This window comes from Girardinichthys multiradiatus, chromosome 17 (genome assembly GCF_021462225.1).
Source record: "Girardinichthys multiradiatus isolate DD_20200921_A chromosome 17, DD_fGirMul_XY1, whole genome shotgun sequence".
Lineage (NCBI taxonomy): Eukaryota > Metazoa > Chordata > Actinopteri > Cyprinodontiformes > Goodeidae > Girardinichthys > Girardinichthys multiradiatus.
This window is the reverse complement of record NC_061809.1, coordinates 27,763,938-27,789,328: the sequence shown is the minus strand read 5'-3', so window position 1 is coordinate 27,789,328 and position 25,391 is coordinate 27,763,938. Positions and strand designations below refer to the sequence as shown.

General features: G+C 43.8%; 1 protein-coding gene and 1 long non-coding RNA gene across 3 annotated transcripts in view; one reads left to right on the top strand and one right to left on the bottom strand.

Moving 5' to 3' along the window:
* Window positions 1-12,757, top strand: part of LOC124883387 (arg8-vasotocin receptor-like) — a 62,643-nt gene extending 49,886 nt beyond the window's left edge. Inside the window, exons 1-2 of one of the 2 annotated variants that reach the window (XM_047390518.1) lie at window positions 8,064-9,157; window positions 10,820-12,757. In XM_047390518.1, the coding sequence (XP_047246474.1) occupies window positions 8,203-9,157; window positions 10,820-11,103 (1,239 nt within the window). In that variant the 5' untranslated portion in view covers window positions 8,064-8,202 and the 3' untranslated portion in view covers window positions 11,104-12,757. Of the gene's footprint in view, window positions 1-8,063; window positions 9,158-10,819 lie in introns of those variants that run through there. The other variant, XR_007042192.1, reaches the window with a different exon arrangement.
* On the bottom strand, window positions 11,103-18,109 carry LOC124883389. The gene is made up of 3 exons (XR_007042193.1): window positions 18,013-18,109; window positions 17,862-17,891; window positions 11,103-11,238 (listed from the first exon to the last, which is right to left on the bottom strand). It is a non-coding gene; the product is annotated as an uncharacterized LOC124883389 (long non-coding RNA).
* Window positions 18,110-25,391: the final 7,282 nt, after the last annotated feature.

Below are 25,391 nucleotides of genomic sequence, written 5' to 3'. Positions count from 1 at the left end.
CAGATTTTATTTTTTAAATTGTGAATATTCCAAGTAAAAATGTTTGTTTTCTAAATCTATGATTTGGGGACAAAGACATATACAGAGAGGCAAAGTACAAGTTTGGCAAGGCAGTGAAAGAGGCCAAACGACTGTACTCTGAGAAGCTCCAAAACCAGTTCTCAGCCAACGACTCTGCGTCTGTCTGGAAAGGGCTCAAGCAAATCACCAACTACAAGCCGAAAGCCCCCCACTCCATCAACGACCGACGCCTCGCCAACGACCTGAACGAGTTCTACTGCCGCTTTGAAAGACAAAGGGACATTCCTGCAACCATCCCCCACGACGCCCCCCAACAGCTGCAGCCACAATCCACCACCCCCATCTCTCCAACCTCAAGAGGGGCCTTGGCACCTCCAACCCCCACCCTGAAGTTTCCCCCCACCAGCCCCCTACCCACGCCGAGGACGGCTCTTTCCATCCAGGAGAAGGACGTCAACAAACTCTTCAGGAGACAGAACCCCCGGAAAGCTGCTGGTCCGGATTCTGTCTCACCAGCCAGCCTGAAGCACTGCGCTGATCAGCTGTCTCCAGTCTTCACAGACATTTTTAACACCTCACTGGAGACATGTCATGTGCCAGCCTGCTTCAAGTCCTCCACCATCGTCCCTGTTCCCAAGAAACCAAGGACCACAAGGCTTAATGACTTCAGACCCGTCGCCCTGACCTCTGTGGTGATGAAGTCCTTTGAGCGCCTTGTGCTCTCACACCTAAAAGACATCACCGACCCCGTCCTGGACCCCCTGCAGTTTGCCTACAGAGCCAACAGGTCTGTAGATGATGCAGTCAACCTAGCTCTTCACTTCATCCTCCGGCACCTGGACTCCACAGGAACCTGCGCCAGGATCTTGTTTGTGGATTTCAGCTCTGCCTTCAACACCATCGTCCCAGTTCTGCTACAGGAGAAGCTCTCCCAGCTGAGTGTGCCCGACTCCACCTGCAGGTGGATCACTGACTTCCTGTCTGACAGGAAGCAGCGCGTGAGGCTGGGGAAGCAGGTCTCTGACTCCCTGACAATCAGCACCGGTTCCCCCCAAGGCTGTGTTCTCTCTCCTCTGCTCTTCTCCCTGTACACCAACAGCTGCACCTCCAGTCACCAGTCTGTCAAGCTTCTGAAGTTTGCGGACGACACCACCCTGATCGGACTCATCTCTGATGGTGACAAGTCTGCGTACAGATGGGAGGTGGACCATCTGTTGGACTGGTGCAGCCAGAACAACCTTGAGCTCAATGCTCTAAAGACAGTAGAGATGGTTGTGGACTTCAGGCAGAACCCAGCCCCACCTGCCCCCATCACCCTCTGTGACTCCACAATTGACACTGTGGAATATTTCCGCTTCCTGGGAACCATCATCTCCCAGGATCTCAAGTGGGAGCCAAACGTCAGCTCCCTCATCAAGAAAGCCCAGCAGAGGATGTTCTTCCTGCGGCAGCTGAAGAAATTCAACCTGCCAAAGACTATGATGGTGCACTTCTACACAGCCATCATTGAGTCCATCCTCACCTCCTCCATCACCATCTGGTACGCCGCTGCTACAGCCAAGGATAAGGGCAGGCTGCAGCGTGTCATTCGGTCTGCTGAGAAGGTGATTGGCTGCAGTCTACTGTCGCTCCAGGAACTGTACACCTCCAGGACCCTGAAGCGGGCAGGGAAGATTCTGGCTGATCCCTCCCACCCTGGTCACAGACTCTTTGAGACTCTCCCCTCTGGCAGGAGGCTGCGGTCCATCCGGACCAAAACCTCACGCCACAAGAACAGTTTTTTCCCATCTGCCACCAGCCTGGTTAACAAAGCCCAGAAACCACCCTGACACTCCCCCTTTTTTGCTGACAGGACACCTGTAACCTGTAACTCTATGAGTTACATTAACGCTCAGCTTGGACTCCTGCTTTACTTGCACAATGATCACCTGCACTGTTGTATTGCTCTTGCATCTTATACTGCTCTATATTTACTCTCACTCACTTAAAACTGTGCACAAATATTTATATTATATTGTAGATATGTTTATACGGTTTAATTTGTATTGTATTGCACCGACTACGCCAAAACAAATTCCTTGTATGTCCAAAAACGTACTTGGCAATAAAGCTTTTCTAAATCTGATTCTGATTCTGATTCTGATATAGAATTTCATGCTAAATCTACCCTTAGATGTAAACACCATTACAGGGTTTAGTGGTTCAATATGTTTACTGGTGGTTCCTAGAGTCTCTAGAAGTAGAATGGGAGGCAGATCCTTTAGTTATCAGGCTCCTCTCCTGTGGAACCAGCTCCCAGTTTTAGTCCGTGAGGCAGACACCCTGTCTACTTTTAAGGCTAGGCTTAAAACTTTCCTTTTTGATAAAGCTTATAGTTAGAGTGGCTTAGCTTATCCTGAACTATCTCTGTATTTATGCTGCTATAGGCTTAGGCTGCTGGAGGACATAATGACCTCTTTCACCCTCTTCGCTACATTCTCACACTACTCTCCAGTTTTGCATTATTTGCTGTTATTTCAGCTTTTAACTTTGTTCTTTCTCTTTTCTCTTCCTAGAAGCTACACCTGGCCTGACTCTGTGTCTACCTGTGACACCTTTCTGGAGAGGGGCATCATCCAAGCTTCTGCTGGCAACAACTTAATGCTCACCTTCTACCGATGATCCACATAGCCCTGTCTTTCAGTGTTTAACCCTTTCTCTTTCCTAGACATGGTTACTGACTGAGCTTCTACTGTAACTAACTCTATGTTCTCTCTTTCAGACTCTAACCTTGAAAACTGGATCAGAGTTTATCTGTTCTTTCTTTCTAGATGAAACGACTAAAGGAGCTACATCCATTAACATTTACTTTTCCTTCCCATAGAAAGTACTCCTGGATCAGTGCTTCTTTGTTCTCTTTGTGTCTCTGCTCTGTTCTCTCAAACCTCCAGTCGGTCGTGGCAGATGGCCGCTCACACTGAGCCTGGTTCTGGTTCTGCTGGAGGTTTCTTCCTGTTAAAAGGGAGTTTTTCCTCTCCACTGTCGCTACATGCATGCTCAGTATGAGGGATTGCTGCAAAGTCAACGCCAGTCACTGTCCACTGTCTCTACATGCTCATCCAGGAGGAGTGAATGCTGCAAGTCACTGACTGGATGCAATCTGCTGGGTTTCCTTAGATAGAAAAACTTTTTATCCAATTTGAAGAAATAACTGAATCTGACTGAACTGTTCAATGGTTACGATTAATTGGAATGTATGAACCTGACTGTTGTGAAGAACCTTGAGACGACATGTGTTGTGAATTGGCGCTATATAAATAAACTGAACTGAATTGAATTATGTGCCTCTGTGTCAAAGTGTAATTTGATCTGGATCAAAGTTATTCCAGAATCACGTCATTGCACCATTATAAACACAGATATCTGTATTTGTTTCTTCATCCTGCTAAACTGATGTCCCCATCTGCATTTATAAACACTGTTTTTATGCAACAATTGCTGTTTTAGGACACTTTTTACAACCCTAACCTGGATTTCTAACTTCCTAATGGTGTGAAAACGGGAGTGAAGCAGGATTTATAAACACAGCCTGGAAACAGTGTTAAAAAAACGAAATACAGTTTAGATGACTAATATTAACTGTAAGACTGGTGTTATTTAAAAAGTGAACTTGGGGCTAGTCTAAATTTTTTACCTGTTTTGAAAGAGTTTGGATAGATTTTGTCTAAAATTAGACCGAATAAAATTAAAACCAAGTCAGAAATTAAGAAGTAGTTAGTTGGTCCAAAATTGGACTATTAATTGTTATATTGATGTTTTCAACCTTAGAGTAACGTCGTTTACATGAGTTCTAACATAATTACCCTAAGAAAATGGTTGCCCTTCTGCACCTCCTCTTAATCTTTGTCATGCCACAACCACAAGCTTTAATGTATTTAAAGTACTGCATAATTATAAGATATCCAACTACCTAATACTTCATAAGGTAAATGGTTGTGATGGATTTTACCGGTATTGGATACAAATGCACGCCACATTTTTCAAATAGTATTTGTAACGAAATATATATAAATCCTTTTCATTCCACTTCACAGTTAGCATCCTAAATCCCTATGAAAATACATTAAAGTTGTTGCATTATTCTTACAAAATGGGGAAAAATAATACGGGTGTGAATATTTTTGAAATTGTTGTTGAAGATGTTTAAAAAGACCATGTTTCTGAGAGTTCTGCAGCAGTAAAATTAGTAAAAAAACTTTTCAATCAAATGAAAGCAACTCTATTATTCCCTCTGCAGCCTGAAAGCAACTGACTCCAGGTTTCTTGATGAAATCATATTAAGTCATGGAGCTTTCACCAAGGTTGCATCTTGTTTCCTTTAATGCTTTCTCTTTAATGGACGGGTTTTCAAACTGTAGCCTTGGTGAAGAAAGGAATTGGCATTGGGAATAAAAAGTCGCTTAGTTGAGCGTCTGTAGGTGTGATGAAATAGGAATTTAAACCCCCACCTTTAACTTTAAGGCTTTTTGTAGGCTTTCTTTTATAAAGGGATCCTAACCTTCCTTCTGATGACCAGCAACAGAGGAGATTATAAAGGAATCAGTTTTTAAAGTCAAGGAAAGTCTGAATAATAGACCTGCTGTTTCTCCATAATGAGACAATGAGAAGATTTCTGGGAAAAAGACTTTGGCCCCTCCTTATTCTTTTCTGTTTTTGCTCATTTATCATTTTGATGTTTTCAGAATATCAAACAAATTTTAATGTCCACGGTTTTCATATCATGATTTTATTTAGTAGGACAAACACTTTGAATAAGTAATTACCCCCTAAATCTTTCATCTGGTTGTGTCAACCTTTGTTCCAACAACTCTCATCGCTGTGGAGCAATATTAACCCACTCTTCCTTGCAGAGGTGTTTTAATTCAGTCACATCGGGGGTTTGAGTTGAGCATAAATGGATTTTAATAGTCACGCAATTGCATCGCAATCTGATTTAGGTCAGGACTTTGACTTGGCCGCAACAAAACTACTTCTTGTATTTACTCAGGTTATCTTTGTCTAAAATTACAATTTTGGAGCATCTTCCATCAGCAGACGATGCTGATGGAAGATGATAGAACTGGGTTTGCTAGAACATCTCTGCTTCCCCTATTTCTACCTACATGCTGAAATGAGCCAAGCTGTTTGGAGAGACCTGAAGGTTCCTTTAATTGTATTCTACAGTCCACCAAAAAATGAATGCCTTGAAGAATTTTAGAGGGTTGTCGGCTCTTATAAATGTTTGCCTTGATCTTCAAGGCACAGCTGAAACTTTAATCTGTTTCCCACTCCGCCTGCAGGAGGTTTCCTTCTTCATCAGTAGCAAAGCAGAAGGTTGCCCTCTCACTCGGTGATTAGAAAACAAACTCAGCCTCTGAGGTTATCTGGTTATCGACACACAGACCCATTAATGTCACACAGACTAACGTGGGAGTGATATCGAAATCTACTCATTAAGGAGCAGTCGCTGCTAATTAGATGGCTGATTATATCCAACAGTTAATGTTGGTGAGGAATGTGTTTAGTATTTAATCTCTCTTACTACAAAGTCTCAGTTTCTATAGAGGATTCATTTTCTCAGCCTACTTCTTCTTAGGACCATAAAAACATCACCTCAGGCTTTCCTGACTTGATGCTTGACCTTTAGGAGATTAAAATATAAGGCAGTCCAGTTCTTTTGCTCCTTAGTCCAGGTAAGACGTTTGTAACCCATGTGTAGGATTCGTTTGTGCAAAGCGGCTTTTGATGCTCTGACTCCAGCCTCAGTCCACTCTTTGTCAAGCTGCCTTAAATTCTTGAATGGATTTTGCTTGACAGTAATTTCAGGGCTGCAGTTATCGCTGTTGGTTGTACACCTTTTTCAACCACACTTTTTCCTTCCACTCAACTTTCTATTATGAATAGGCTATAATTTTCTTTTACAATATTCACATTTTTTAGCTGTACTGGTACATGAAAATGTTGTTTTCATACTTTATTTTGTGGTTGCATTTAGTTTTTCACCATTTTGGGGTTGAGAATACATTATTAGACAAAGTAAGGTTTGAATGAACACATGATGCCTAAGAAAGTGTCACGGAGTGACATTTTTGACTTTGTTTTATGGTTTCTTGTGATGGTTTATTTTGTCTAGATGTTTCTATTAAGTCTATTAGTTTGTTTTGCTCCCTCTACTGCCTCCTGGTGTTTTGTTGTTCTCCTCCCTCATTAAGTTTCCTTATGGTTGTTTCCTTATTACTTTGTATGGTTCTATTATTGATTAGTCTCTGTATTAGGGTCCTTTGTTCTCCTGGATTCGTTAGCTCCTCTTTTAATATCTCTGTGTTTATTTATGGTTTGGTATTCTTTTTCACCTTGCACACTTCTTGTTTTTCTTGTCTGTTTTCTGTTCCTCCTCGTCTTTATTTCCTTTTTGTGTTCTTATTCTGTTCTGTCTAGCTTAGTTCTTTATGTTTAGTTTCTAGTGTTCCAGTTCTGCTTCCTGTTAGGTCAGCTTGAGTTATTTTTGACTTTTATTCCAGTCTTCTGCTTCATTCTCAGTTGTTTCTATCAGTGTTTGTTTGTTTACTTGTAGTCAGGGTTTCCTTTTGCTTAGGACTTAGATTCTTGTTATTCTTCTGTTCCTTCCAGTTCCTCTGTTTCCTTTACCTCTTGGTTATTCTAGATTTCTTATGTTTTGGTTATTTTATCTTAGTCTATTGTTCTGCTTAGGTCTTGGTTTCTCTTTAGTGTTTATTTGTTTCACCTGTTCCTTCTGCTTCCCTGCCTCCTTGTCGCACCTGTTCTCAGTTCCCTTGATTACCTGCCTTTGTCTTTCCTCAGTATATTAGTTGGTTTTGTATCTCTGTTCGTTGCTGGTTCCTTGTGTTTGTCTTACCCCCGTTCTCAACCCATGTATTTGTGCTGAGTTTTTCCATGTTCCTGCAGAACCTATCTTGTAAGTTCTTTGGATCTGGACTTTTGTTTGTATCTGCAGTGCCTTGTTTGGTTTCTTTGAAAACCTCTGGAAATAAAGCTGAAAACCTTTTACAACAGCTCTTGTCTGCTCTTTGGTCCGCCCGCAAACCACATTATGACAGAAAGGAGGTTTGGCCTCCCTCGTCAAAGATCGTGCAACAGGAATATGGTACTGTGTGCTTAATGAAGACTTTTATTAACTGTAGCTGCTGTATCACTAATGCTTTTATTGTTTATTAATTAATGCTGATTAAACATGTGAATGTTTAATCGGATGCAATGCAATTTGGTAAAAAAATAGAAAATATTTTGAATTGAACTATTTCTGGTCACATCACATGTAGTGAAATGGTGGGCAGGCCTATATTATGCAAAAACTTTTGTTTGAAACAAAAGTGATTTTAAATCATTTTGAGTGGCTGATGGAAATGGTGGAAAGCTAAAACTTAATACACCCTCCCCGCAGCGAAACATGCTAGTGGCAGCATCATGCCTTTCTTCAACAGGCACAGGGAAGCTGGTCAGAGTTGATGGGAGGATGGATGGAGCTAAATCTGTGACGGTCCTGGAAGTAAAGTCAAAGGCTAGACCTTCACCCAACTGAGATTTTGTTGCAAGACTTGAAAACTCATCTTCAGATGCTGCCCATCCAGTCTGACTGGGCTTGAGCTAGTTTGCAAACAAGAATAAGTAAAACGTCTAACCCCCCAAAACACCAAGGGCTTTGACTCTGAGTGGCTGAATGCAAATACACACCACATCAGATTTTTATTTGTAACAATGTTTAAACCTGGAATCATTTTCCTTCCCACCTCCACTACATTGTTTCTCTATCACATAAAGTCCCCAAAAATGCGCCTACATTTGTGGTTGTGATGTGAAACAAATGTGGATGTTTATACCCCTAATATCGCTGTAGGAGGTGGGGAGAAGTGTGTGCGGAGTTTCCAGGGGGTTTTGTGTGGAGTGAGTGGATACAGGGGGCTGATCTGTGGGGCACGGAGCTCTACAAGAGGCAGATCCACATCAGCTCAGCAGCGTTTATGCGCCACAGACAGAATGTTTCCTTTTGTTTGCACCTTACCCATTCATCCCTGGTCATCCTGAGCTGAGCACCTGGGAGGCCGACAGCCAGGTTGTCCGCAGGTCACGGAGAAGCACAGGCGGGCTGACACCACCGTGCGCCCGTGGGAAGAGGCTGCCAACATGCTCTGCCCTTCGGAGAGCTCCTGCAACATCACAGAAACTTTTAATGTAACGCAGAAGATGGAGAGCGGAGCCGCGGCGGCTGCTTGGAACCTCAGCGGGAAAACTAACGACACCGACCCGTTTGGGCGCAACGAGGAGGTGGCTAAGATCGAAATCACGGTCCTGAGCCTGGCTTTCGTGGCGGCGGTGGTGGGGAACCTGAGCGTCCTGTTGGCCATGTACAGGAGCCAGAGGAAGCTTTCCCGGATGCACCTGTTCATGAAGCACCTGAGCCTGGCGGACCTGGTGGTCGCCTTCTTCCAGGTGCTGCCGCAGCTCTGCTGGGAGGTCACCTTCCGCTTCTACGGGCCGGACTTTCTGTGCCGCATCGTGAAGCACCTGCAGGTTCTGGGTATGTTCGCCTCCACCTACATGATGGTGATGATGACCGTAGACCGCTACATCGCCATCTGCCACCCGCTGCAGACCCTCCAGCAGCCCACGCAGCGCGCCTACATCATGATTAGCTCCACCTGGGCGTGCAGCCTGGTCCTCAGCACCCCGCAGTACTTCATCTTCTCCCTGAGCGAGGTGCGGCCCGGATCGGCCGTCTACGACTGCTGGGGGCACTTCGTGGAGCCTTGGGGGCTGCGCACCTACATCACTTGGATCACGGCCGGGATCTTTCTCGTTCCTGTGGCCGTGCTCGTGTTCTGCTACGGGTTCATCTGCAGGACGATCTGGAGGAACCTTAAGTGCAAGACCCGGAGGAAGAGCGCGGACGCCGTGGTGGAGGCCACGAAGTCCGGGATCCTTGGCAGGAACTCGGTAAGCAGCGTCTCGACCATCTCCCGCGCCAAATTACGCACGGTCAAGATGACTTTCGTGATCGTGGTGGCCTACATGGTGTGCTGGGCTCCATTCTTCACCGTGCAGATGTGGTCCGTGTGGGACAAGACCTTCTCTTGGCACGGTAGGTCTCCTGTTTTGGTCCTGGATCAGTTTCAAAGTTAAATCCTTCCTTTGAGTGGTGGCGACTTAAAAGCGCAGATTTTTATGTGCGCACCTTAGTCTGTAAAACGGAATAATTCGGGGTTTTTTTTATTAAAAATTCTCCCCAAAATCTACAAACTATATTTCACTTCATATATTTATACAAACTGTTTTTTTACTCTCACCCCAGAACTTTAAAGATAATCCAAGCTTTCTGAAAAATAACCAAAACGTTTTAATAATTGATTATGCTAAAAACTTGATAAACCCATAAATAAAATCACATGAATCTATATTTGTTATTTAACACATTTTTAAAAAAATCACAAATCGGATAATTATTTCCTATCTGTTATTTATAAGATGTTGATTTCCTTCAAAATGAATAAGAAAATTATTTTTTATGCAAAAGACATTTGATATAAACTGAATGCTGTTTTTTTTACACAACACATCAATCAATAATACTTCACTGAAACAAAATCTGTATGTTGAGAAAGAATGATGTCTAAATAATATCTCAAGCAACAAACCCAAATTAACATGAAAATAAAGATGTTATCTATTTATATTAATTGTACAAGAAGTTATTTCTATTTTTATTGTCAGCTCAAAGAAAAAGCAGCAGTCGTGCAGCTTTTTCACCAAGTCTGGGTTAAAACCTGCTCTTTGTTTGGGCTTTTAACCCACTACAGATGTTAACAGTTTTCCAATTTTTATTTTGTTGTCTATTCTTACTGAGACTTTTATTTGAATTTTAACTTTATCCTTTTAAACAGATATGTTTTGGTTTGGCATGAATTAAATTAAGCACATAGTTGCAACCTAATTCTATAAAAGTAGTATATTACTAGTGTTTGTACGAGATGAAATCATGCTTTTTGCTGCTTCAAATTAAATGTTTTAAGCAGAACCCAGCAGGTGTTGAGATGTTGGGAAAACCTTTTCATAAGTCATTGGGTTCAGTGAATTAAAGAAGAGACTCATTTTTTCTCTTTGAAACAATAACTTATTAACACTAACAGATAAAAATTGGACAATTCACTAAAAACCTCATTAAAACAAACAGGTACAGCTCAAAAAATTTTAATATTGTGAAAAAGTTTTGCATATACATAGGAAGTTGAGTGGAAAGAAAAAGTATGGTAGAAACGGTGCACTAGCAGCAGAGATAAGGAAGAGGATTGTGTCGCAAAATCCATTCAAGAATTTGGAGGAGCTTCACAAGGAGTGGACTGAGGCTGGAGTCATTTGATTTTAAACTCTTGGGTGATGCATTTTGTCCCTAAATACCAGGGAAGCAGAAAGAGTTATAGTTTTCCACACAGTTTTTCCATTTTAGCTTCATCTTTGTGTAAAAAATGATGACAGTTTATAATGTGGTGTGTTTTTGTTCGCTTGAGGTTAAATTAAAAAAACTTTACAACCTGTTAAAGATCAGATCATGTGATGTCCTGATCCTAAAGCCCTAAAACTAAGTAAAGGTGGGATTTGTTTTTAGCATAAAAGGCTGTAACTATAGGTAAGAATAAACATTTAACAGACGGGTCACAGACTTAGAGCTACAGGTTCAGGCCCAGAGGAGAAAAACTTCATTAGACAAACTCAGAAAGCTGGATTTATGAATTTCTTTCCCCTGCAGATTCTGAGAACGCCGCCGTGACGCTGTCCGCCCTGCTGGCCAGCCTCAACAGCTGCTGCAACCCCTGGATCTACATGATCTTCAGCGGCCACCTGCTCTCTGACTTTTTTGGCCTCTTGCCGTGTTGTCATCGGCTGCGAGACCGGTTCCGGCAGCAGGATTCAGACAGCAGCATCCGGCGGACCACACTGCTGTCCCGCCTGCAGGGTCCACGTCTCTCGGAGCCCTTCAGAGACCTCAACTTCACCATCAAAAACTGTCCACAAGCCACACTTGCATTATGACCCTCACAAAACATGCCTGTTCTGTTAATATTGGGTTTGTTGCAGCGATGAATGGAGGAGAGCATGATCAGTTTTTGTTGGTCCAGTCCAAAGGGGGAAGGTTTACTCCGTGGCACGTCATCGTTAAGTCAGACTCTGTGGGTTAAACAACAGTTTTCATGATGGTTATTTTAACATATTCAGCTAAAAACAAACTTTCTGATGTAAGATGCCTGAATGTGGTCTCAAAAAGGATTATTTACCACTCCATGCCGGTGCTAAGGGGTTATAAAAATCATTTGGAAAGTATAATTCTTTATTTCCTCGGAGAATGTGTGGAATTTAAGGACAACTAGGAGAAGAAAGCTATGTTTCTTTGTATTAACATACGTTAATACAAGTTACGATTTACAGTTAGAGATGGAACCACTGATCCTATGACTAAAAAGACTAGATATAAACACAAGAAGATGGCTGGTAACTGAATGTTTTGGACTCAAACCCAGAGTTTATATTGTGTAAAACTTATTGACTATAACTTTGATTCAATTCATAAAAGTTCTCTTTCCGGTTTGGGTCAAGGCCACACCTTGAACACACCTATAGTTCTTAGTCATTCAGTACAAACGCAAAACTCAAGGTTTGACTCATTTGTTTACCTCATCCCTTATATCCCACTCATCATCTCATCAATGTTTAAAACATTCTTTAACTCAATTCGTTCTCATCATTCCTCTTCCCTTTACCCATTTCATCACGTTTTCCTCACTGCTATTTTTTGCATCTTACCAAACTCATCCCCAGCATTCTACCTTAAAACTCTGCTTTACCCCACTCATTCTCATAACTTCTCTTTTTAAGACGCACCCATTCTTCTCTTACATACCTATTTTTCATCCACCTCATCGCTTCTTACTGCTCCCTATCACCCTTTTGCCATTTTTCATCCCCACCTTTTTTTCATCCTGATCGTTTTCTTATTTTTCCCTTAAAATACAATTTATCCTACTCATTCTACTTATATTTCCACCTCCTTACACCTTTTTATCCCACTCATCCTCCTGCTCTTTTTGGACATCTTTTGCCTTCTCATTTTTATCACTCCTCATGTCTAGCCCTTTTCTTCTCACTCATCCTTTTCCTGTTACTGTGATGTGTAAGCCAAAACCTTTTTGACATGTAAATAAGTTGTTTACTTATGCGTTCAAATAACATGAGGAGCTGCAGATGCAATGATTGGTTTACAGTACATATGCTTGTCCAGAGATACATCATTCATAACTGTTTACTTCATGAACTGACATAAAAATAGTGCAAACTGCACTTATATATTGAAAAATATTCAGTTAATTATCCTGAATGTATGATTATTACTGAGTGCATTTTTTGTAGCTGTGATGTCTAATATCTTATTAAAATCTTAAGGTGCTTTTGGAAATATGATTTAATCTGGCCATATGTTCCTTGTAATTGAATATGCACTTTGTTTAATATGATCAATAATGTAAATATGTGGTTTGAGGTTTTGTGACATTTACTTGAATATTGTCGCATTGCTTTGCATTAGGATGGTACTGGGGTCCCTCAGGGTATTGCAGGTGTAAGATATTGTACCAAAGTGTTGTGTTCTGTCTGTTGTGCACATGCTGTAATAAAAGATGAAAGTTTTATGTAATTTAATGCCTTTATTTTATAAAGCAGACTCTTACAACAAAGGCATATACCTTTAAACATGAAAAGCACGTTTTTGAAGTCTTGTATTTATGATGATTTGAACATCCAAAAAGCTAATTATTCTCACTTTAGATGCCTAAACAGATAAGAAATGTCCTTCTGTGCTTCTTTACAGGTCCGGATATAAAACACCAAGGACAGGAAAAGGTCCCTAAAGAAAACTTTACATCTATTCACCAACTCTCCAGGTCTTCCTGAAGGACCTCAAGATGTCTCCAAATCAGATGGGATATGCACCCACTGGTCCCTTCCTGAGGTACCCCTACTTAATTGCTAGTTAAGATAAATAGCAAAGTAGCCAATCACTTGGCAGCAACTCACTTTATTTATTTAGGAATCTAGACGTGGTGAAGACGGCTTGTTGAAGGTCAAAATGAACATCGAAATAGAGAAAAAGGAAGCTGGAGGAATGTGTCATGGTCCTTGGTGTCAGACTGGCAGGTCCGGTCACACAACCGTCTCTTAGCTTAATTTTAGTAGTTCAGGCTGGTTGTGGTGGTGCAGTGTGGGTGTGGGGGGGGGGGGGTGTTTTCTTGGCACCCTTTGAGTGTTGTTGCTGACCATGTCAGTGCCTTTGTGACCACAGTGTACTTATCTTCTGCTGGTTACATCCAGTAGCAAGACGGTCCAGGATTTGCAGGCCTTTCTATGTGGAGTTTGCATGTTTTCTGTGAGTACTACAGCTTCCTCCACTTGTCCAAAAAACGTGCATGTTAGGTTCATTGGTTTTTCCAACTTGGTCTTGATGGAGAGTATGTCCATGCTTGTTTTTTGTTTTCTGTGTCTGTTGGCTTATGAGATACTGGTGACCAGTTCAGGATGTACCCTGCCTCAGATCCATTTACTGCTGGAGATAGGTACTAGCCTGTAAGCAACATTACATACAGGATTATACTGTGGATGGACGGACGGACCAGAGACAACTTGAGATTCAGTCCAAGAATACACCACAGGACCAAACCGGACTGCTGTTAGAATCTAACATGCACTTGGAACCAGCTTGTCTTGTTACATGTGTCTTATTCTGTGTCTTCCTGTGGAAAAAATACCTGTATTAATCAGTATGGATGGATCGATTCAGTTAATAAACTGATAAGGTGAATGGACAGATGCATGGATGAAAAAAGGGATTAGAGACGGCTTGAAAGAAAAACCGATGGATGGATGGATAGTCGCTGTATGAATGCGAGTCTGATTGGGTGAATGTGGCTCTAGTGTGAAGCGATTTTGAGTGGTCGATATAACTTGAAAAGGTCTAAATAAATTCAGTCCATTTACCATCCTTCCATATAACTAAAGTTCTTCAGCCTTTGACCCTGCTCCCAGTCCTGTTAACCACTTTCCGTCTTTCCAGTTCTCCACTCAGCTCCTCTGCATGAGTACCAGCTTGTCAGTGTTGACCTGCCCTTTTCCTGAGTTAGTTTGAGCTTCATCCAATTCTATCATCCTGAAAAGTGAAACCATAAGCGCTACAGAAACAAACTTTTATTTTTCCTTATTTCTTTAATTTCTTTGTGTATTTATGCAGCAATATGTTGTTAAAAACCTAAAAGAAAAAACCTGCTGTGACTGAGTGAATATTTCAGTTTTCCATTTGGTCCAAAGAAATCACAATTTAAAATCAACCACTTTGGGGCGCGGTGCTGATGGTGTAAGGGTTGAGCGCGCGACCATGTACAGAGGCGGCCGTCCCGGGTTCGAGTCCCGGACCCGGCGACATTTGCCGAATGTCTCCCCCTCTCTCCTGTCTGCCTACTGTCAAACAAATATAAATAAAGGCCACTAGTGCCGAAAAATATCTTTAAAATCAATCACTTTGTCAACAGGGGACAGAGTTTATCAGACAGCTGAGGGCAGGAAATCGGAGTAAGGAAGTGCATTGTTTGAGACAGGAAGTGGAGATGAATGCAGCAAAGTCAAGGCAGCTGGCTTTCAAAAAGGAGAAGTTTGGGTGATGAAAGACATCAGGGTGGGGTCCGATCCTGTACGCTGGCTTTAAGCTGCCTGTGTCTGTCAGTATATCCAGATTCTAGCCTAATTAACATTCAACCTCTTTGTTCTTCTCTAAATGCCAAGTGACCTCCTGTCTTCTTCCGAGGCCTTTCTACAGTTTTTAGGCATAGAAAAACACCATTAACATTTAACCTACAGCCTTTTTGTGATTAATTCATGCTATAATAGGGAAAACTGTCCTTTTGGGATCAAAGATCAACTGTTTCTTTTTTATAAATATAAAGAGGCTGTTTAATCCACTAATGACAGGAAAATCTTTGTAAATCCTAAATTGTTTGAGAAAAGCACAACATTCTTTGTTATCATTTTCAGAGAGTTCAGGAAGGATTAAGATCCAACCACTTGTGTTTTTAGTGGGTTAAACAACTGACCATGGGTTCTTGTTGGGATTAAAATCTGTCAAGTCCAAATTTTGGACTCGACCAGGTCCAAATTGTCATTGCTCTGATCTTTGAGCCACTTTCTTATCGTTTAGCGTTGTGACACGGTGCTCCATCAAACAGATCATCGCCAAATTGTTCCTGGATTGTTAGAAAAAGTTGCTCTTGGATCTTTGGCAGGACTGGAAGGATGCCTACCGCTATGGAGGAGAAGCAGATTTCATAACGATGCTTCTTGAGTGTCCACTCTATCAAAGTGGACATTCTCCAGCTTCTTTTGGGGAGGAACCTACGATACCATGTCCAGATGTCCAAAACAATCAGAAGAAAGATTCCTCAGTGGTGAGAAGGATCCACCCGTGTGTTTGCTGTAAATTACATAATGTCCACTTGGGGTTATTCTATTATTCTGTGACGTCTTTTCTTTTAGCTAGAGTAGCTGGGCACTACCTTTAGACCCACAAAAACCCTCCAAAAATAAATTATTATGAGCATTATTAGTTAAATATTGATTTATGTTTAGATTCTCAAAAATGTCCTAAAACCCAATATGGTTTTAGTTGATTTGATGAAGAACCCACCTGGATCCCACCTGCTGTGATCACTGACACAGAGCCCATAGGCTTCCCAGCCGTCGCCATCCTCAGAGTGGTGGAGCGAGCGGATGGTGACCGAACATCCTGGAGGCAGGTTCTCCACCAAAACCTCGAACGTCTCATTGACCAGAGCCCGAGTGGGGCGAATGGTCAACATTTAAAAATTTGCTCTTTAAGGGAGCCAAATGTTACAAGTGTTTCTACAGCAGGACAGAATGTACTGGATGTAAATGAGACAATCACACATTGTTCTCGCTCAGGCTGACCTGCAACATTTTTTCCAAATGTTTAGAGACTGTGTGTGAAAAACAACCCACAGGATTGTAAAAAAATAACAGATGTTAAAGGAAACAGTGGAAAACATGCTAGCAGCAGCTTTGCAACAAAAACAACACTCTACAAATGAAGGACAAACATCACTGAGAGAAGCTGCTTCAGGTTCTGCCTAAACTTAGTCCTGCAGGATTTAAATTTGAAATAAAATGTTGTAGGTCTGCCAGAGGCCTCAAAGGTCCAATGATGGTTTTCAGCCTTTATTTACAGATATTTCCCGACCCTTCCTGAATGTTTTACAATATTCTGCCCTGTAGATGTTCTTAGACCTCAGCTACCAACTCGACACATTCTATCTCCCTGCAAGTGTCACATCTGGACAGACTGACAGACGCAGACTTTGCTGATAAATTGACCAGCTCCTGTGTGTGCAGCAGTAATTACTGGCTGAGTGGAAACAGCTGGGGACTGAGGAAACTGAGGAAAACTACTGGACAGAAACTCTACAAGTAAACAGAACCAGACAAGGGTTAAATACTCTAACCAGAACATAATCAAATACAAGAATCATTCAGAACACAGAACCAAACCACAAAAACAAGACCAAGTCCTTTACATCATAACACCTAAACCCCTTGAGGTTCTACAACTCTTCTAAAACTGAACTCTGGACCTCCCTTTTCACAGCCTCCTTCTGCAGCCCATCTCAGCCCAGAGGTGTCTCCAAGCCAGCCAGCTCCCCAGAGGCTCCTTGATCTTACCAAAACTGCATTTCAGTCGATGCGAGGCAAGCTCTCCCTCTGGTTGTACAGCAACTAATTCACCTAGGAAGGAGGCCTATCATCCCAGGACATTATGTGGGTCCAGAGGGTACCGGAGAGGAGAACTTGACCAATCATCCTAATTCAAGTTCAGAAAGGGACACTGTGATTTTGTCTTGGACGCAAAACACTGCATCAAATTTGAATTTTCTTCAGAAACATCTTGCAAAACTCAAGACGTTTCCTGCAGGTTTCCACCCAACCGAACTGTGAAGCTTCTGTTTTTTTCCATATATCATGCAACATCTCCAGTTACAGAAGACAGCCAACATCACAGGGTTCTGTTTGTGGAGGAAACTAAATAAACCCGATGTTTACCTGGGACTTTATGCATAATGGTTGACTAAGGGGTTAAATTAGGGAAAAGGGAATTTTGGAAAGATTGAAATCCACATTCCTGGTTGCTATTGATTAGAATCTGGGTACTACACTGTCCGATGCAGAACATTCCCATGTTTCAGCTACGAAATATGTACATCTAAATTTGTCTGCAACAAAAACATGCAGTAAGTGAAGCATTTGTTTCTGTGAAAATATAATTGGAGTCTGTAAAGAGGGAATTCATCAGCATGTGGATTAAAAACACACTGCTGAGAGTAATTGCTGCTAAAAGCTCCTGGAGGTTGTAATATACCACAACCAAAATTATTTTCTTAAATTAGCTCAATTCAGAAAAGGAACAGATGGTTTTCAGTTAAATGTTTCCCTGTAAGACAGTTTGCTTTATTACTATAAGCATCAAAGACTTCTTAGTAAATCAGTTAAAGAGTAATTAAGGTGTATCGCCAATGCAGTAATTTCAAAGATTATATGTTTGCTCGAAGTCTTCGTCTACAGAGTATTATAGTCCTACTGCAAGTAAACATTCATCTTAAAGGTTGAAGGGATACAATGACAAAATAACAAGATCATCTTGATAGACAAAAAGTGACAAGAAGGTGCATGAACTCTAAAGAACCTACCTTTAGTAGGATGAAAATTCAATTCTGAACCTGTAAAGATGCACAATATTGGGTTTTTAATGAGAAGAAAAACTGCTGCAAACATAAAAAGGCAAAGCAAATAAAAAGAACACAACAAAGAGACCAAATGACTCAAAGCGACTTCAAATACCTGTCAAAAAAAAAACTAGGAGAAGCTCTGATCCAGCTCCAGTTCTCTGTTGACATTAAAAGACGTGAAAAACTGCTCTGTTCTTGCAAGATACAAGTATGCTTGTAAAGTTAATTAATACACGTTCTGTTCTCCTTCAGATTACAGTGTTGGATCACTACAGAGCACGGCCGTTCACTCAGCCGTCACTGACATCAAAAGGGACAATTATTAATTGCACCCGTACCATTTAAAGCTGCACACCAATTTAAAAAAAACTGTTCAGCAAAATAAACTGAAGAAAGTTAAAGCTGAGTAAAGAGAGAGAAATGTGGACATTGGTGGTACATGAGAGGAAAAAAGGAAATTTAAAGTTCGTTCGTTCGTCGTCTTCCGCTTATCCGGGACCGGGTCGCGGGGGCAGCAGACTCAGCAGAGACGCCCAGACGTCCCTCTCTCCAGACACCTCCTCCAGTTCCTCCGGGGGGAGCCCAAGGCGTTCCCAGGCCAGCCGAGAGACATAGTCCCTCCAGCGTGTCCTGGGCCGTCCCCTGGGCCTCCACCCGGTGGGAGGTGCCTGGAACACCTCCCGAGGAAAGCGTCCAGGAGGCATCCGGTATAGATGCCCGAGCCACCTCAACTGGCTCCTCTCGATGTGGAGGAGCAGCGGCTCTACTCCGAGCCCCTCCCGGATGGCCGAGCTCCTCACCCTATCTCTAAGGGAGTGTCCGGCCACCCTACGGAGGAAGCTCATTTCAGCCGCTTGTATCCGTGATCTCGTTCTTTCGGTCATGACCCAAAGTTCATGGCCATAGGTGAGGGTAGGAACGTAGACCGACCAGTAAATTGAGAGCTTTGCTTTTCGGCTCAGCTCTCTCTTCACCACAATGGACCGGCACAGCGCCCCCATTACTATGGCAGCCGCACCGATCCGTCTGTCGATCTCCCGCTCCATTCTTCCCTCACTCGTGAACAAGACCCCGAGATACTTAAACTCCTCCACTTGAGGCAGGAACTCCCCTCCAACCTGAAGAGGACAAGCCACCCTTTTCCGGTCGAGTACCATGGCCTCGGACTTGGAGGAGCTGATCCTCATCCCAGCCGCTTCACACTCGGCTGCGAACCGCCACAGCGCATGCTGTAGGTCTTGGCTAGAGGCGGCCAGCAGGACCACGTCATCCGCAAAAAGAAGAGACGAAATCCACTGGTCCCCAAACCAGACCCCCTCCGGCCCTTGGCTGCATCTAGAAATCCTGTCCATAAAAGTTATGAACAGGACCGGTGACAAAGGGCAGCCCTGCCGGAGTCCAACATGCACTGGGAACAGGTCCAACTTAGTGCCGGCAATGCGGACCAAACTCCTGCTCCGCTCGTACAGGGACCGGATGGCCCCTAATAAAGGGCCCCCGATACCATACTCCTGGAGCACCCCCCACAGGGCATCACGAGGGACACAGTCGAATGCCTTCTCCATGTCCACAAAACACATGTGGACCGATTGGGCAAACTCCCATGAACCCTCAAGCACCCTGTAGAGGGTATAGAGCTGGTCCAGTGTTCCACGGCTGGGACGAAAACCACACTGTTCCTCCTGAAGCCGAGGTTCGACTATCGGTCGGACTCTCCTCTCCAATACCCTGGCATAGGCCTCACCAGGGAGGCTGAGGAGTGTGATCCCCCTGTAGTTGGAACACACCTCCGGTCCCCCTTCTTATAAAGGGGGACCACCACCCCAGTCTGCCAGTCCAGAGGCACTGTCCCCGACCGCCACGCAATGTTGAAGAGGCGTGTCAACCATGACAGCCCTACAACATCCAGAGACTTGAGGTACTCAGGGCGGATCTCATCCACTCCCGAAGCTTTGCCACCGCGGAGCTTTTTAACCACCTCGGTGACTTCAGCCTGGGTGATGAAAGAGTCCAACCCCGAGTCCCCAGCCTCTGTTTCCACCACGGAATGCGTGATGGCAGGATTGAGGAGATCCTCGAAGTACTCCTTCCACCGCCCGATAATGTCCTCAGTCGAGGTCAGCAGTCTCCCGCCCCCACTATAAACAGTGTTGGCAAAGCACTGCTTCCCCCTCCTGAGGCGCCGGACGGTTTGCCAGAATCGCTTCGAGGCCAACCGGTAGTCCTTCTCCATGGCCTCACCGAACTCTTCCCAGGCCCGAGTTTTTGCCTCTGCCACAGCCCGGGCCGCAGCACGCTTGGCCTCACGGTACCCGTCAGCCGCCTCAGGAGTCCCACAAGCCAACCACAGCCGATAGGACTCCTTCTTCAACTTAACAGCATCCCTTACTGCCGGTGTCCACCACCGGGTTCTGGGATTGCCGCCACGACAGGCACCGCAGACCTTACGGCTGCTGCCCATACCTTACAGCTATGGGCAGCAGCATCGACAATAGATGCGGAGAACATGGTCCACTCGGACTCTATGTCTCCAACATCCCCCGGGATCTGGTTAAAGTTCTCCCGGAGGTGGGAGTTGAATACATCCCTGGCCGAGGGCTCCGCCAGGCGTTCCCAGCAGACCCTCACTATGTGCTTGGGCCTGCCAAGTCTGTCTGGCTTTCTCCTCCTCCAGCGGATCCAACTCACCACCAGGTGATGATCAGTGGACAGCTCAGCCCCTCTCTTCACCCGAGTGTCCAAAACATGCGGCCGAAGGTCTGATGATACAACAACAAAGTCGATCATTGACCTCCTGCCTAGGGTGTCCTGGTGCCAAGTGCACTGATGGACACCCTTATGTTTGAACATGGTGTTCATTATGGACAATCCGTGACTAGCACAGAAGTCCAATAATAAAACACCACTCGGATTCAAATCGGGGAGGCCATTCCTCCCGATCACGCCTCTCCAGGTGTCACTGTCGTTCCCCACGTGGGCGTTGAAGTCCCCCAGCAGAATAATGGAGTCCCCGGGAGGGGCACTATCCAGCACCCCCGACAGGGACGCCAAGAAGGCCGGGTACTCTGCACTACCACTCGGCCCGTAGGCTGAAATGATAGTCAGAGACCTCTCCCCAACCCGAAGGCGCAGGGATACGACCCTCTCATCCACTGGGGTAAACCCCAACACGAGACGGCTGAGCTGGGGGGCAACAAGAAAACCCACACCAGCCCACCGCCTCTCCCCGTGGGCCACTCCAGAGTAGAAGAGAGTCCAGCCCCTCTCGAGGAGATGGGTTTCAGAGCCCACACAGTGCGTGGAGGTGAGCCCGACTATTTCTAGTCGATATCTCTCAACCTTCCGCACAAGCTCAGGCTCCTTCCCCCCCAGCGAGGTGACATTCCACGTCCCTATAGCCAGCCTAAGCATCCGGGGATTGGGCCGCTGAGGTCTCCACCTTCGTCCGCCACCCAATCCTCTTTGCACCGGTCCCTCAAATTTAAAGTCCAACTCAGAAATCTAACCATGGAGGTAGTAAGAATATCGCTGAGAATTAGTACAGGAAGTGAAGAAATGCCAGCAATGCTCTTCATTTCTTTTTCTGATTATTGAACAAGCTAACATTAACATTACAGCACAGCTAGGTGCAGCAGGGAGTTGGAAAAGCAGCATTTTAAAACTCCTACGATCAGCAGAACCAACATTACTTGCTGTTATAGACAAGCATATGGAGAAAACTGACAACTGAAATAAAATCACGTTTTATTGTTTGCCTGAAAGCTAGTGTTAGCATTGTAGCACAGATATGAGAAGAAGTTGGTAAAGCAGCAAAACTCCAATGAGCAGAGATGCCACAAACTTGTAGTACTGCTAGGGAAGTAAAACTAACTGTTGAAACAAACATCTACTATTTACCCTTTCTGTATATGGTCAAGTTCGTATTATAACATAGCTAGAGGCTACAGGAAGTTATTAAATTTAATAGTTTTTGCTGGGTTTTATTGTGTGAAGCATGTTCTTCTAAAAATAAGTGGAAATAAGTAAAAATAGTACTGTACCCCCTGTAAAAGACAAAATCATTAAAAAAACATGCATGCATCATATTATGCGTCCATGAATTCACATCCTACAGTCACATGAGTCCTCATCCTGGTTATAGTCAATTTGCAACAGTGGCATCGTTATCTTTGGGTCCTTCTGCTCAATTGCAGAGGTGATGAGGCGCACCATGAGAGAACGAATGCATGGCACACAGCAACATCCACAGGTCACCATTATAGCTACAAATACTGCAATAGAAATCATAACATGAAAAAGATACAGAAACATCAAAATATAATATAAAATATAAAATGTTTGCCAAACGGTGTCTTCTCGGGTGGGAGGGAAGCTTCACCACTCCCAGTGAGAGAGAAACTCAATCACTTCCGCCTTTTCTTCTGCTGTTCTTTCTTCTCTTCTCTTCAGCTCTCAGGTGTAGACTGACCTGGAGCTAATTTCTCTCACCCGGGGATTATTCTGCCCCTTCTTGGTTGAGAGAAGTGAGATTGTCTTCTCCCGTGTTTTCGCTCAGATCCTCCTGGACCTGAGAAAGGGATCGTTGAGGTGGTTCTGCTCCTGCACACTGGCTCCAGTTATACCAAGTAGCGCCTTTGCCCTTCAGCCTGACTGCATGGGTTGTCCTCTCTGTGACCTGGAATGGACCGGTCCACCTAGGCTCTGACCACTTTCTTTTGATGACTTTCAGGAGGACCCACTCGGCTTCTGATGTGTTAGTTCCAACCCTGGTCTCTGGTTCTGCTGGGATCTGTTTGGAGAAAGCTGTAACAAGACTGTGGAGAGATCTGTAATAATCACAATGAGACATAGACTGTTCACACTCAGTGAGAAACGGTAACCTTGTTTGTGGACCTGGGAATGGCCTCCCTGTTTGCAGCTCATGTGGGGTTAAACCATGTTTCTGATTTATAGAACTCCGTACAGACATCAGAGCTAATGGTAAGGCTGTAACCCAATTCATTTTGGACTGGGCACAGATCTTAGCCAATTTGGTTTTAAGGGTTTGATTCATTCTTTCAACCTTCTCCTGTGTTAGATATTAATTAGTCAACTCAGAGGCAAGAACGACACAGAGTCAGTTTTTACTTGCGGCAAGGGTAGCTCTGCAGTACAGACCACAAAGTATTAGCACCCCTCCCTCTCCATCTACACATGCTAGTTCACACACAGCTCAACAAACATTTAGGGTGTGTGTGTGTGTGTGTTTGTGTGTGTGGGGTCAGAAAGGCCAGGGTTCATGTGTCTTGATTTTAAACAGAGAGGGAGTGAGGACTCGGTACCAGTCCCTAGATGTTGCTGATAAAAGCATAACTCACTCTTGTCTCCATCTCCCTTCCTGTGGCATGTAAGGAGGGAAAAGCACTTAGAGCTGACATGAGTGAAAAACAATACAAAAGTTTTCAAACCCTAACACCCTGTGACTGTGGATGGTACACAGTGCCAAATGAGTGTTTTAGTCCAGACATTTTTCCACTTCCTTGAGTTCCTCATTTTTTAAAATATGTTCCGTTGTCAGACCTTATTTTAGCTGGAAAACCGTGTCTAGGGATATAATGATTTATCAAACACTTTACCACAGATTTGCTGTCTTCCTTTTTTGTAGGCCACGCCTCTGGCCATCCAGTAAATGCATCCACACACACCAACAGATATCTGAACCCATTTACTCTCTCAGTCATGTCTGTATAATCAATGATAACCTCTTTTCCTGCTATTGGGTCTACTGGGAACTTTCCAGGTGCTGGCTTCAAGGTTGGTCTGGTATTGAACTGCCTGCACATCTCACATAAATTAATCCAATGCACTGAAATTGGTTTCAAAAAAGGGTGCCACCAGTGTTCAAGATTTTTCAACATTTGCATTGTTCCCACATGTCCTACTCCATGTGCTTCTTCTAGAGCTACTTTGGTAAGACCTGGTGGCAAGATGGGACGTCCATCTGTGCTTCTCCAGAGACCTTTCTGATCCTCTGAACCCCCTCGGGCCTTCCAAACTGATTTTTCCTCAGGAGAGGCCACCTTTTGTAATTTCATTACTTCTTCCAGGGTGGGTTCTGGTGTCCACCCTGCTTCTCAACACAGCATTCTGTGCCTGGGTTGATATCCTGCACACTGTTTAGATGCCCGGTCAGTCAGCGGCCTGATTACCTTGTGCTACTCTGGTGTTACTGCTGTCATGTCCTCTGCATTTAATGACGGCTACTTCTTGAGGGAGCAATAAAGCTTCAGCCAACTTTCTAATTTCCTGTTCATGTTCAATGGGTTTCTGTCCTGCAGTTCTGAATCCTGTCCTTAGTCTGTACTGTCACAAAATCTGTCCCTGTGTCTTCCACAACCTCGTATGCTGCCTTAAGTCCTTCTGTGTCATGTCTGAAGCAGCACCCGTCTGTGTACAGGTTTCGGGCGTCTGTTAGGGATATACTTTGTAGATCTAGTCTGATTTTTTCATTAAACTCCACTTTTTCCGCGCAGACATGTGGTGTACCGGTAGTTATTCTATCTGCCATGTTTATCCCTTCATGTGTGTATGTGATGTTTGTGCCTCCAAGATTTTGCTGATCCTGTGTTATCTCAGAGCTGTCATGGTGAAACTTTGAGACTTCACATATGCCACCACACTGTGAGTTGTTGAAACATTCAGAGGGTGTCCCATCACTAACTGTTTTTTTAATTAATTTTGCCAACCCTACTGCATGTTGTGTATATTGTGGGTGGCGTTTTTCCATGTTATCCATCATTACTGAAATGTACATCAGCACTCTCCTCTCTCCCCCTTTTTTCTGAAACAAAACTCCATTTACTGCCAGTTTTGTTACAGAAACATCCAAATAAAATGGTGTGGTGTAGTCTGGGAGTGTACGTTCTGCAGAAAAAGCAATAGCTAGATCAATACATGTATACCACTGAGGTGAAAGGTCAAGGTTGGAGAGAACAACATAGGGATTTGGGACAGGAACAGTAGAAGTCACCAGAACTGAATTTATTGCTCTTAAATCATGTGCCATGCGGTATTTTCCAGTACCTTATTTCTCTACAGGAAGGATGGGTGTGTTCCATGCTGAGGCTGAGGTTTCTAACACACCTGCTGCCTTCAGGCCTTCAATGGTGTCTCTGACGCCTTCCTGAGCTTATTTTTTGGGCGGATACTGTGGAACCCAAATAAGCAAGGGAGATGCAACCTGAAAAGAAACTTAAGTTGGTGACTGAGGTGTCCTGCCAGTCCCTGGCTGCCAGAGAGCGCTTTACCACTCCTCCCAATTCCTTAGCTTGATGCTCAGGATGCAAAGAAAGAGAAACATGAGGAACAGCTTCATCTGACATTAAATACCATTCTGCTTGGTCAGGTGTTAAAATCAACTGTTGCAGCCTCAGGAGCCACATAAATATTTTTGGATGAAATAAACCATGTCCTACCTTCTACTGTTTCATTAAACAAATCCTGGTACCATTC